Source organism: Salvelinus alpinus, chromosome 3, assembly GCF_045679555.1.
Source record: "Salvelinus alpinus chromosome 3, SLU_Salpinus.1, whole genome shotgun sequence".
Lineage (NCBI taxonomy): Eukaryota > Metazoa > Chordata > Actinopteri > Salmoniformes > Salmonidae > Salvelinus > Salvelinus alpinus.
This window is the reverse complement of record NC_092088.1, coordinates 76794007-76807102: the sequence shown is the minus strand read 5'-3', so window position 1 is coordinate 76807102 and position 13096 is coordinate 76794007. Positions and strand designations below refer to the sequence as shown.

Genomic DNA, 13096 nt, shown 5'->3' with positions numbered 1-13096 from the left:
TTTATGAACACAGGGTCACTACAGTTATTGTTCTTTGTGGTTGTAAAATTTATTTTGAGTTAATTCTATGAGCAGGGAGGGTCTTCAATTTATTTTACAGTACAATGGGAGGGTCATGTGAATTATTTTTGCCAGGGGCACTCTACAAAAGTCAGACATAATTTTCAAATTATGCATTCACGTTTAGTGAGTCCGCCAGATCAGATGCAGTAGGGATGACCAGGGATGTTCTCTTGATAAGTGTGTGAATTGGACGATTGTCCTGTCCTGCTAAGCATTCAAAATGTAATGAGTACTTTTGGGTATCAGGGAAAATGTATGGAGTAAAAAAGTACATTTTCTTCAGGAATGTATGGAGTAAAAGTTGTCAACTATAAATAGTACCCCGTCCCTAGGAAGGGTGCGTTACTTGAGTGGGTTGAGTCACTGACATGATCTTCCTGTCCGGGTTTGGCGCCCCCCTTGGGTTCGTGCCGTGGGGGAGGTCTTTGTGGGTTGTACTCTGCCTTGTCTCAGGGTAGTAAGTTGGTGGTTGAAGATATCCCTCTAGTGGTGTGGGGGCTGTGCTTTGGCAAAGTGGATAGGGTTATATCCTGCCTGTTTGGCCCTGTCCAGGGGTATCATCGGACAGGGCCACAGTGTATCCCGACCCCTCCTGTCTCATCCTCCAGTATTTATGATGCAATAGTTTGTGTTGGGGGGCTAGGGTCAGTCTGTTATATCTGGAGTATTCTCCTGTCTTATCCTGTGTCCTGGGTGAATTGAAGTATGCTCCCTCTAATTCTCTCTCTCTCTCTCCCTCCCAGAGGACCTGAGCCCTGGGACCATGCCTCAGGATGACCTGGCCTGATGACTCCTTGCTGTCCCCAGTCCACCTGGTCGTGCTGCTGCTCTAGTTTCAACTGTTCTGCCTGCAGCTATGGAACCCTAACCTGTTCACTGGAAGTGCTACCTTGTCCCAGACCTGCTGTTTTTGACTCTCTCTTTCTACCGCACCTGCTGTCTCTAACTCTGAATGCTTGGCTATGAAAGCCAACTGACATTTACTCATGAGGTGCTGATTTAACAGTATAACTTTACGTCCGTCCCCTCGCCCCGACCCGGGTGCGAACCAGGGACCCTCTGCACACATCAACAACTGACACCCACGAAGCATCGTTACCCATCGCTCCACAAAAACCGCGGCCCTTGCAGAGCAAGGGTAACCACTACTTCAAGTCTCAGAGCAAGTGACGTCACCGACTGAAAGGCTGCTAGCGCGCACTACCGCTACCTAGCTAGCCATTTCACATCGGTTACAATGACATGTTGCACCCTCTACAACCACTGTGATTATTATTTGACCCTGCTGGTCATCTATGAACGTTTGAACATCTTGGCCATGTACTGTTATAACCTCAACCCAGCACAGCCAGAAGACAACTGGCCACACCTCAGAGCCTGGTTTCTTCCTAGGTTCCTGCCTTTCTAGGGAGTTTTTCCTAGCCACCGTGCTTCTACATTTGCATTGCTTGCTGTTTGGGGTTTTAGGCTGGGTTTCTGTATAGCACTTTATGACATCGGCTGATGTAAAAAGGGCTTTATAAATACATTTGATTGATTTAAGTACAGATACCCCAAAAAAACTACTTCAGTAATATTTAAGTATTTCTATTAAGTACTTTACACCACTGCCCCTCCCCCTCGGCAAATGTCGATCTGTCCCTAAAATGCTTAGCTTATGTTTGTGTTAATGTTCAGATTGAGCGTCGGTGTTCTTAACAAAACACCTTGTACAGAAGAAGCCTTCATCCAATCACTCTTTAGTGTAATGGAACTGAGAGTCTTGATCAAGGGCTAGGGAGTCCACATCAGCCTAGCCAGGTGGGCACAACAAGTTTATACATTAGCTAAGTTAGCTAAGCTAAGTTAGCTTAGCTAAATTTATACATTTAAAAAGCTAAATTGTTAAATATAGAAAGCAGTTAGGTGGTCAATTTGTATGCTGGTTGCACTGCAGCAGCGTCAACAATCCGCTACACTGTAGTTGTTTTCGCAGCAATATGGGAAAACTATTTCCGAATCACAGATGAATTTGACAATTTAACACAACACATGTAGATCATCTCGTTTGTTGTGAACATTAGTACGAGATAAAGTAGAAAAGCCGCGATCAATAAGAAAATCCGCATAAACGTCCTGATTTTGACAGAATCACCTGTGTGTTACATTAGAAACTGCTCGGTGGGATTTATTGTACTAACATGATGGTTCCACAACAAAAGTTCCTGTGATGCCCTTGCCTTTCCAGACTGTGCATAAGTCAGGCCTATATACTAATACAATGTTGAAGGAGAACATTAAGAACATTAATTGGTCTTAATGATCATGGATTGGTATTTGTTTATTAAAAATGGTTGATGGAACAATTAAACAAGTGACAGGCAATTGACAACTGTCAAATTCAATCATATCATTATTTTATGATGTTGATACTACAGTTTGGATAAATTATCAGTAATAATGTAATATGCGAACTGGCCATAGAGATCCTATTAAATTACAAGTGGGGACTATGTCATTAACTCTCAAAGTTCCTGAATGGGATGAAAATGGCAGCCATATTGGTCAGGGAGAAATCAGAACCAGTCTAATTGAAATGAATGGCAATAGATGCATAATCCTGATTTTACTTATGTCGAAGAATAAAAGTAAGGCATGTGATATCAGAAATTGTGTAATCAAATTATTGTCAACCTAAAATATTGTCATATAATTATAAATACAGTTTATATGGGTTTTATACAAATTTTCTGTATATATTGCCTCTAAACTATATGTAAACAGACCATAAATGTCTCAATTTTTGTTTTCTTGTAAAGCTGTGAGTGCTATTGTATTAAACAATATCAGTACTTTAAAAACTTGTTTAAGTCCTCTCAACTGTTTGGGCCAGTGTACAGAATGGATTTGGATTGAGTGCATTGTTGGCATATTGGTAGTTAACTTGAAAAATCTATGGAATCGTTCCTCTAAAACTGGCTGGCTAACAAACATACAGTGTAGATACATTTTTCAAATGAATTATTTTACACAATATCTTATCACAGCGCTGGCAAACCATGGTTGACCAACTCCCTGACAAAAATGGCTGACCTTTAGACCAGGTTCATGGACATTCTAGTATTCTAATTCCTAATTCTATGGAACTGGCAATTTTTCTGTCTCATCACTTTAAGTTGAATTCATTCAACAGAAACCTAAGAGGGGTAGTCTTTCCAATGAGACACTGAGAGGCCTTAACCTGCACCCTGTCACCTCCATTTGCTTTAAATCTTTTAACACTCTTATTCCAGACCTATTCCTGGATAAACAATGAGCAACATCCATTCTTTTAATTATTGAAATTTCTATCAACCACAAAATACGGTTTCTCATTGTTCTGAAGAATAAACAATGTTATTTTCAGTAAACTATTCATATTATTCATCACCTAATTATCAAATAATAAAACAAATATATCAAAATAAATCTTGTAAATTTAATGGAATAATCTTATGCTCAGTGTTGATCATTAACCTTTTATGACCCCATGACAGAAAAAAAAAAATTTCTATAAATTTTGACAGAATTTCCTATGGTGGTTGGTTATTGTGTCCTCTACTATTCAGGTAAACACACACACGCACACAAACAAACAAACACGCAGACATACTTAATGCGGTGTAGCGGACACAAGTGTTACCCGATATAGCCTGAGAGATAGACTGGTGTCAGTTAAGGTCATAGCGCACTTTTACTAGCTACTTAAGCACTGAGGAAAATATAACAGAACAGCTCCCTTTACACTTGATTGTCAGAAACAACAGGCAAGGATTTCCCCTACTCCTTCAACAGTTGTCTGAATGGGCACCTCAATGGTATCTTGTTTTCTGTTTCATGTGCAGTAGGTCAATGTATATGTGGGTTGATGCTGGGCTAGCAGTGATGCTAACCACTGTAATGACCTGTGAGCTTTACACAACTAAAACAGAGCACTGTGTCATACAAGCTGTAGTGTATTCATATTGTGATTTGGATGGACAGAACGGTGTTACACAATGTTACAACTAACATAGCAGCTCTTTACATTTTAGGCAACACTACGTAACAAAGTAATAGTGCATTAAATTGATTTCCAGTGTGGATTAGCCCAAAAGCTACGTTAAATCCATTACAGGACAATAGGATAATGCACTCTCTCGAGGGATAAGTGTACATTCAGTTCATTGTAACATACAACACTTCCTTACATGGCATCTGTTGTATGGTTACGATACAGTCATTTAACAGATGGAAATGTTCAGGAGTTGTGTTTGAAATGTTCAGGAGTTGTGTTTGAAATGTTCAGGAGTTGTGTTTGGGAAAAAAACAATGCAATTCGCCACAATATGTTACAATGTGTTTATTCATTTCTTTGATAGACAATGTGGTGTGCATTGGAAGAAAACATGGGGCAACACAGCTATACAACCTTCTAGAACTTAATCAAAAGGAAAACAAAAATGGTCTCATGGATTCAAAATGTAATTGAATAGAGAGGGGCTCTGAAAAAAATCTAACTTGAAGGGTACAATTCAAGCAGGACAGAGAAAATCAAATTTCCAGGAATGGAGGCTGCTGTAGGCTTGAGGAAGTAGACTGAGGCTGGAAGCTGGAAGCTGGAGGAAGGAGAGGAGAACGAACACCTGCTGCTCTCTCTGCGCCCATGGATCTCTCAGGACTGGACCATGATCAGGAATTCTGTGGCGGGAGAGAAACCATAGAATTAGAATGCGAAAAACATTCTGAGATTAGTTCTAATTCTGGATAAGAACAAGAACATTCTGAGATTAGATCAGAGCAGTACTCCGCAAATGTTGGTTATTTATGTAATCACTTCAATAGACAGCCCATAGAATTAGGAATTGGAATACTACAATGGACATGAACTTTGTTATCAAAGACAGTACAGTATGAAGATAGGCAGAAACTGCTTCTCCAATAGAAATCCCCAATCACACTTTTAGGCGATGTCATGGCGACGTTGGCTGGCTAAACTCATGTGCAGAAACATGTCATTGGATCTAACTGTCGTCGCATGCCGAAATGCACATGTGCAGGCCTTCAAATCAATGGCACTCCTTTGATATAAAGTTGTATTTGATGAAAATGAAAACATGTCAGTTTGTCACTTTCACAAGGTTGGAGTAATAACATGTTCAACTACACTGAGCAAAAATCTAAACGCAACAATTTAAAAGATTTTACTGAGTTACAGTTCATATAAGGAAATCAGTTAATTGAAATAAATGAATTAGGCACTAATCTATGGATTTTACATGACCGGGAATACAGATATGCATCTCTTGGTCACATATACCTTTAAAAAATGTAGGGGAGTGTATTTTTTTGGTCCACGTTTAGGAAGTATAGAAAATAGACACGACAATTGCCTGCTAAAGTGCGTTTTAATTTAATTATCTTGTGTCAATAAAAAACAGCTGGACGTAATGATGTCACACCTAAAAAAAGATTGTGTTGAATAAAAATGTAGTGGTTGAAGTGTTTCCAGTGGTGGAAAAAGTACCCAATTATGATACTTGAGAAAAAGTATAGATACTTTAATAGAAAGTTACTCAAGTAAAAGTTAGTCACCCAGTAAAATGCTGCTTGAGTAAAAGTCTAAAAGTATTTGGTTCTAAATATACTTAAGTATCAAAAGTAAATGTAATTTATAAAATATACTTAAGTATCACAAGTAAAAGTAAAATTATAAATCATTTCAAATTATTTATATTCAGCAAAGCAGATGGCACTACAGATGACCACGTGTTCTCCTGATAAGTGTGTGAATTGGACCATTTTCCTGTCCTGCTAAGCATAAAAAAATGTAACGAGTACTTTTGTACTACATTATTTTCTTTAGGAATGTAGTGAAGTAAAAGTAAAAGTTGTCAAAAAAATGTATAGTAAAGTATAGATACACCAAAAAATACTTAAGAAGTACTTGTAAGTATTTTTACTTAAGTACTTTACACCAATGAGTGTGAATTGGAGCTTCATAGTTACATTCCGTGCCCCGCGTACCTTCAAAAGTATTCGGCAATCATCACACCATTTCCGTCATAATTTGTCGCAATAAAGACAGTTAGACAAAATAAAAATCCACTCCTGTCCAACAGGTAAAAATGTTGACCATCTTTAGAAAATGTCTCCTATATCTGACGTTTCCATTACACATGTCGCAATGATTTTGGTTAATGGAAATCTTCTTATTGACTTCTCAAACCCCAAATCCCGGCCTGGTCTGCTTGGTCTGTTTCACAAGCTTTCCCAGAAGTCTCCCAATGTTCAAATCAAATCAAATCAAATTTTATTAGTCACATACACATGGTTAGCAGATGTTAATGCGAGTGTAGCGAAATGCTTGTGCTTCTAGTTCCGACAATGCAGTAATAACCAACAAGTAATCTAACCTAACAATTCCACAACTACTACCTTACACACACACACAAGTGTAAAGGGATAAAGAATATGTACATAAAGATATATGAATGAGTGGTGGTACAGAACGGCATGGCAGATGCAGTAGATGGTATAGAGTACGGTATATACATATGAGATGAGTACTGTAGGGTATGTAAACATAAAGTGGCATAGTTTAAAGTGGCTAGTGGTACATGTATTACATAAAGATGGCAAGATGCAGTAGATGATATAGAGTACAGTATATACATATGAGATGGGTAATGTAGGGTATGTAAACATTATATTAAGTGGCATTGTTTAAAGTGGCTAGTGGTACATTTTTACATAATTTCCATCAATTCCCATTTTTAAAGTGGCTGGAGTTGAGTCAGTATGTTGGCAGCGGCCGCTAAATGTTAGTGGTGGCTGTTTAACAGTCTGATGGCCTTGAGATAGAAGCTGTTTTTCAGTCTCTCGGTCCCTGCTTTGATGCACCTGTACTGACCTCGCCTTCTGGATGATAGCGGGGTGAACAGGCAGTGGCTTGGGTGGTTGTTGTCCTTGATGATCTTTATGGCCTTCCTGTGACATCGGGTGGTGTAGGTGTCCTGGAGGGCAGGTAGTTTGCCCCTGGTGATGCGTTCTGCAGACCTCACTACCCTCTGGAGAGCCTTACGGTTGTGGGCGGAGCAGTTGCCGTACCAGGCGGTGATACAGCCCGACAGGATGCTCTCGATTGTGCATCTGTAGAAGTTTGTGAGTGCTTTATGTGACAAGCCAAATTTCTTCAGCCTCCTGAGGTTGAAGAGGCGCTGCTGCGCCTTCTTCACAACGCTGTCTGTGTGGGTGGACCAATTCAGTTTGTCCGTGATGTGTACACCGAGGAACTTAAAACTTTCCACCTTCTCCACTACTGACCCGTCGATGTGGATAGGGGGGTGCTCCCTCTGCTGTTTCCTGAAGTCCACAATCATCTCCTTTGTTTTGTTGACGTTGAGTGTGAGGTTATTTTCCTGACACCACACTCCGAGGGCCCTCACCTCCTCCCTGTAGGCCGTCTCGTCGTTGTTGGTAATCAAGCCTACCACTGTAGTGTCATCCGCAAACTTGATGATTGAGTTGGAGGCGTGCATGGCCACGCAGTCGTGGGTGAACAGGGAGTACAGGAGAGGGCTCAGAACGCACCCTTGTGGGGCCCCAGTGTTGAGTATCAGCGGGGTGGAGATGTTGTTACCTACCCTCACCACCTGGGGGCGGCCCGTCAGGAAGTCCAGGACCCAGTTGCACAGGGCGGGGTCGAGACCCAGGGTCTCGAGCTTGATGACGAGTTTGGAGGGTACTATGGTGTTAAATGCTGAGCTGTAATCGATGAACAGCATTCTCACATGGGTATTCCTCTTGTCCAGATGGGTTAGGGCAGTGTGCAGTGTGGTTGCGATTGCGTCGTCTGTGGACCTATTGGGTCGGTAAGCAAATTGGAGTGGGTCTAGGGTGTCCGGTAGGGTGGAGGTGATATGGTCCTTGACTAGTCTCTCAAAGCACTTCATGATGACGGAAGTGAGTGCTACGGGGCGGTAGTCGTTTAGCTCAGTTACCTTAGCTTTCTTGGGAACAGGAACAATGGTGGCCCTCTTGAAGCATGTGGGAACAGCAGACTGGGATAAGGATTGATTGAATATGTCCGTAAACACACCAGCCAGCTGGTCTGCGCATGCTCTGAGGACGCGGCTGGGAATGCCGTCTGGGCCTGCAGCCTTGCGAGGGTTAACACGTTTAAATGTTTTACTCACCTCGGCTGCAGTGAAGGAGAGCCCGCAGGTTTTGGTAGGGGGCCGTGTCAGTGGCACTGTATTGTCCTCAAAGCGGGCAAAAAAGTTGTTTAGCCTGTCTGGGAGCAAGACATCCTGGTCCGCGACGGGGCTGGTTTTCTTTTTGTAATCCGTGATTGACTGTAGACCCTGCCACATACCTCTTGTGTCTGAGCTGTTGAATTGCGACTCGATTTTGTCTCTGTACTGGGACTTAGCCTGTTTGATTGCCTTGCGGAGAGAATAGCTACACTGTTTGTATTCGGTCATGCTTCCGGTCACCTTGCCCTGGTTAAAAGCAGTGGTTCGCGCTTTCAGTTTCACGCGAATGCTGCCGTCAATCCACGGTTTCTGGTTTGGGAATGTTTTAATCGTTGCTGTGGGTACGACATCGTCAATGCACTTCCTAATGAACTCGCTCACCGAATCAGCATATTCGTCAATATTGTTGTTGGACGCGATGCGGAACATATTCCAATCCGCGTGATCGAAGCAGTCTTGAAGCGTGGATTCAGATTGGTCGGACCAGCGTTGAACAGACCTGAGCGCGGGAGCTTGTTGTTTGAGTTTCTGTTTGTAGGCTGGAATCAACAAAATGGAGTCGTGGTCAGCTTTTCCGAAAGGGGGGCGGGCCTTATATGCGTCGCGGAAATTAGTATAACAATGATCTAGGGTTTTCCCAGCCCTGGTAGCACAATCGATATGCTGATAGAATTTAGGGAGTTTTGTTTTTAAGATTAGCCTTGTTAAAATCCCCAGCTACGATGAATGCAGCCTCAGGGTGTGTGGTTTCCAGTTTACAAAGAGTCAGATAAAGTTCGTTCAGGGCCATCGATGTGTCTGCTTGGGGGGGAATATATACGGCTGTGATTATGATTGAAGAGAATTCCCTTGGTAGATAATGCGGTCGACATTTGATTGTGAGGAGTTCTAGATCAGGTGAACAGAATGACTTGAGTTCCTGTGTGTTGTTATGATGATCACACCACTTCTCGTTAATCATAAGGCATACCCCCCCGCCCCTCTTCTTACCGGAAAGATGTTTGTTTCTGTCGGCGCGATGCATGAAGAAACCAGCTGGCTGCACCGACTCCGTTAGCGTCCCTTGAGTTAGCCATGTTTCCGTGAAGCAGAGCACGTTGCAATCCCTGATGTCTCTCTGGAATGCTACCCGTGCTCGGATTTCATCAACCTTATTGTCAAGAGACTGGACATTGGCGAGTAGTATGCTAGGGAGTGGAGCGCGATGTGCCCGTCTCCGAAGCCTGACCACGAGACCGCCTCGTTTGCCCCTTTTTCGGCGTCGCACAGGGTCGCCGGCTGGGATCAGATCCATTGTATTGGGTGGAAGGCAAAACACTGGATCCGTTTCGGGAAAGTCATATTCCTGGTAGGAACGATGATGAGTTGACGTTAATCGTATATTCAGTAGTTCCTCCCGACTGTATGTAATGAAACCTAAGATTACCTGGGGTACCGATGTAAGAAATAACACATAAAAAAACAAAATACTGCATATTTTCCAAGGAACGCGAAGCGAGGCGGCCATCTCTTTTCGGCGCCGGAAGTGTTGTCGGAATACTTATGTAAATAAAGTATTTCTTGTTTTTATTTTTAATACATTTGCAAAAATTTCTTAAAACATGTTTTCGCTTTGTCATTGTGGGGTATTGTGTGTAGATTGATAAGGGGAAAAAATATTTGTATCCATTTTAGAATAAGGCTGTAACGTAACAACATGTGGAAAAAGTCAAGGTGTCTGAATAGTTTCGAATACACTGTATCACGTGCCTTACTTTTATTATGCATACCACCATACACATACAGTGCCTTGCAAAAGTATTCACCCCTCTTGGCGTTTTTCCTATTTTGTTGCATTACAACCTGTAATTTACATTGATTTTGTCACGTTCCTGACCTTGTTTTCCTTTTGTATTGTTGTGTTTAGTGGGTCAGGACGTGAGCTGGGTGGGCAGTCTGTGTTTGTTCTATGTTAAGTGTCAGGTTTAATTGACCTTGTATGGCTCTCAATCAGAGGCAGGTGTTTTCGTTTTCCTCTGATTGAGAGACATACATAGGGAGGTTGTTTCACATTGTTTGTCGTGGGTGGTTGTCTTCCGTGTCAGTGTTTTGTCGCACCATACGGGACTGTTCGGTTTGTTTTGTTCATTCGTCATTTATGTGTAGGCTATTTTCCCTGTTCGTGCGTTCTTCGTGTTTATGTGAGTTCGTCGTCCAGGTCTGTCTACACCGTTTGTTGTTTTGTTAGTTTTAGTCAAGTTCGTGTTTTCGTGTTTTCTTTAATAAATTATGTGTTCACAACCCGCTGCGCCTTGGTTCCATCACTACTCCTCCTTTTCGATTGAAGAGGAGGAGGACCACCGTTACAGATTTTTATTTGGAGTTCATGTAATAATGGACATACACAAAATAGTCCAAATTGGTGATGTGAAATGAAAAAATAAAAATTGTTTACATTTATTTATTTTTTAAACCTGGAAAAGGGGTGTGTGCGTATGCATTCACCCCCTTTGCTATGAAGCCCCTAAATAAGATCTGGTGCAGCCAATTACCTTCAGAAGTCACATAATTAATTAAATAAAGTCCACCTGTGTGCAATCTAAGTGTCACATGATCTGTCACATGATCTCAGTATATATACACCTGTTCTGAAATGCCCCAGAGTCTGCAACACCACTAAGCAAGGGGCACCACCAAGCAAGCGGCACATGAAGACCAAGGAGCTCTCCAAACAGGTCAGGGACAAAGTTGTGGAAAATACAGATCAGGGTTGGGTTATAAAAAAATATCAGAGACTTTGAACATCCCACGGAGCACCATTAAATCCATTACTAAAAAAATGAAAGAATACGGCACCACAACAAACATGCCAAGAGAGGGCCGCCCACCAAAACTCACGGACCAGGCAAGGAGGGCATTAATCAGAGAGGCAACAAAGAGACCAAAGATGACCCTGAAGGAGCTGCAAAGCTCCACAGCGGAGATTGGAGTATCTGTCCATAGGACCACTTTAAGCCATACACTCCACAGAGCTGGGCTTTACGGAAGAGTGTCTAGAAAAAAGCCATTGCTTAAAGAAAAAAATAAGCAAACAGGTTTGGTGTTCGTCAAAAGGCATGTGGGAGACTCACCAAATATATGGAAGAAGGTACTCTGGTCAGATGAGACTAAAATTGAGCTTTTTGGCAATTAAGGAAAGCACTATGTATGGCGCAAACCCAACACCTCTCATCACCCCGAGAACACCATCCCCACAGTGAAGCATGGTGGTGGCAGCATCATGCTGTGGGGATATTTTTCATCGGCAGGGACTGAGAAACTGGTCAGAATTGAAGGAATGATGGATGGCGCTAAATACAGGGAAATTCTTGAGGGAAACCTGTTTGTCTTCCAGAGATTTGAGACTGGGATGGAGGTTCACCTTCCAGCAGGACAATGACCCTAAGCATACTGCTGAAGCAACACTCGAGTGGTTTAAGGGGAAACATTTAAATGCCTTGGAATGGCCTAGTCAAAGCCCAGACCTCAATCCAATTGAGAATCTGTGGTATGACTTAAAGATTGCTGTACACCAGCGGAACCCATCCAACTTGAAGGAGCTGGAGCAGTTTTGCCTTGAAGAATGGGCAAAAATCCCAGTGGCTAGATGTGCCAAGCTTATGGAGACATACCCCAAGAGACCTGCAGCTGTAATTGCTGCAAAAGGTCGCTCTACAAAGTATCGACTTTAGGGGGGTGAATAGTTATGCACACTCAAGTTTTCAGTTTTTTGTCTTATTTCTTGTTTGTTTCACAATAAAATATATTTTGCATCTTCAAAGTGGTAGGCATGTTGTGTAAATCAAATGATACAAAACCCCCAAAAATCCATTTTAATTCTAGGTTGTAAGGCAACAAAATAGGAAAAATGCCAAGGTGGTGAAAACTTTTGCAAGCCACTGTACATAAGTATCTTTCACAGAATCAATTTGCCCCCATGTCCAAAAGATGTTGGATAAGGCATAACAACAAACCTTAGGTAATACAAACACCCAAACACTTACAAAACCTTTTGGTTTATTATTCCATCAATAGAGGGAAGGTGGAAAAAACGGACCAAAATGACCCTGAACCAAATCGTTGGTTTGTAACCAGAGAATAATGTTTAGGGTTGTCTGAATTGTCTGCTTTATTGGAATCAATGGAATAGACCCAAAAATGCAAACGTCACCCATATGGCACTCCAGGTAGGCTCAATCAAACGCTAAAAGTATATAAAAGGTTTCGAATACTATTTAAAACCAAGGTCTGCTGGAAGCTGTGACTTATGGATCTCTGCTTGGCAAGAAGACCAACAGGGATTGCCATTAAGAGCATCTGATTGAACTCCACAATCTGTTCTTGTCACCCTCAAAACCTTGTACACATGCTACTCTACTCTACCAGGCCTGTCCCAAAGCCTTCCTCATGACCTGAAACATCTGCTGTCTGTAAAACCTACACTCTACCTATTCTCTTCTGTCTATCCTGGGCTGGCCCTTCAAAGCCATACATCTGTGTTGACCGGTGTCAGGGCAGATTACAACTCTAAAGAGCATAACGTTAATCTCATACTACAAAATACACACGGCTATACAATGCCATAAATATGAATAGAGACACCCGTCCATCGGCATGCTTGGCTTAGATTCAATAGTATTCTGCCATACTGGAACAGGATGGCAGAATACTAAGGAAGAACTTTAAACTATTTGATACAAGGAAATGCTAACAGCCTTACCAACTGGCTCATGATAATGCCCCAGCCTGCAGGTGATTAC

At 42.0% G+C, this 13096-nt stretch overlaps 1 protein-coding gene across 1 annotated transcript in view; it reads right to left on the bottom strand.

The window, feature by feature from the left end:
• Positions 1 to 4408: 4408 nt before the first annotated feature.
• LOC139571364 (parvalbumin, thymic CPV3-like) overlaps positions 4409 to 13096 on the bottom strand; it is a 12218-nt gene continuing 3530 nt past the window's right edge. Inside the window, exon 5 of the mRNA XM_071394164.1 lies at positions 4409 to 4761. Within this exon, the coding sequence (XP_071250265.1) occupies positions 4736 to 4761 (26 nt within the window). The 3' untranslated portion in view covers positions 4409 to 4735. The remainder of the gene's footprint in view (positions 4762 to 13096) is intronic.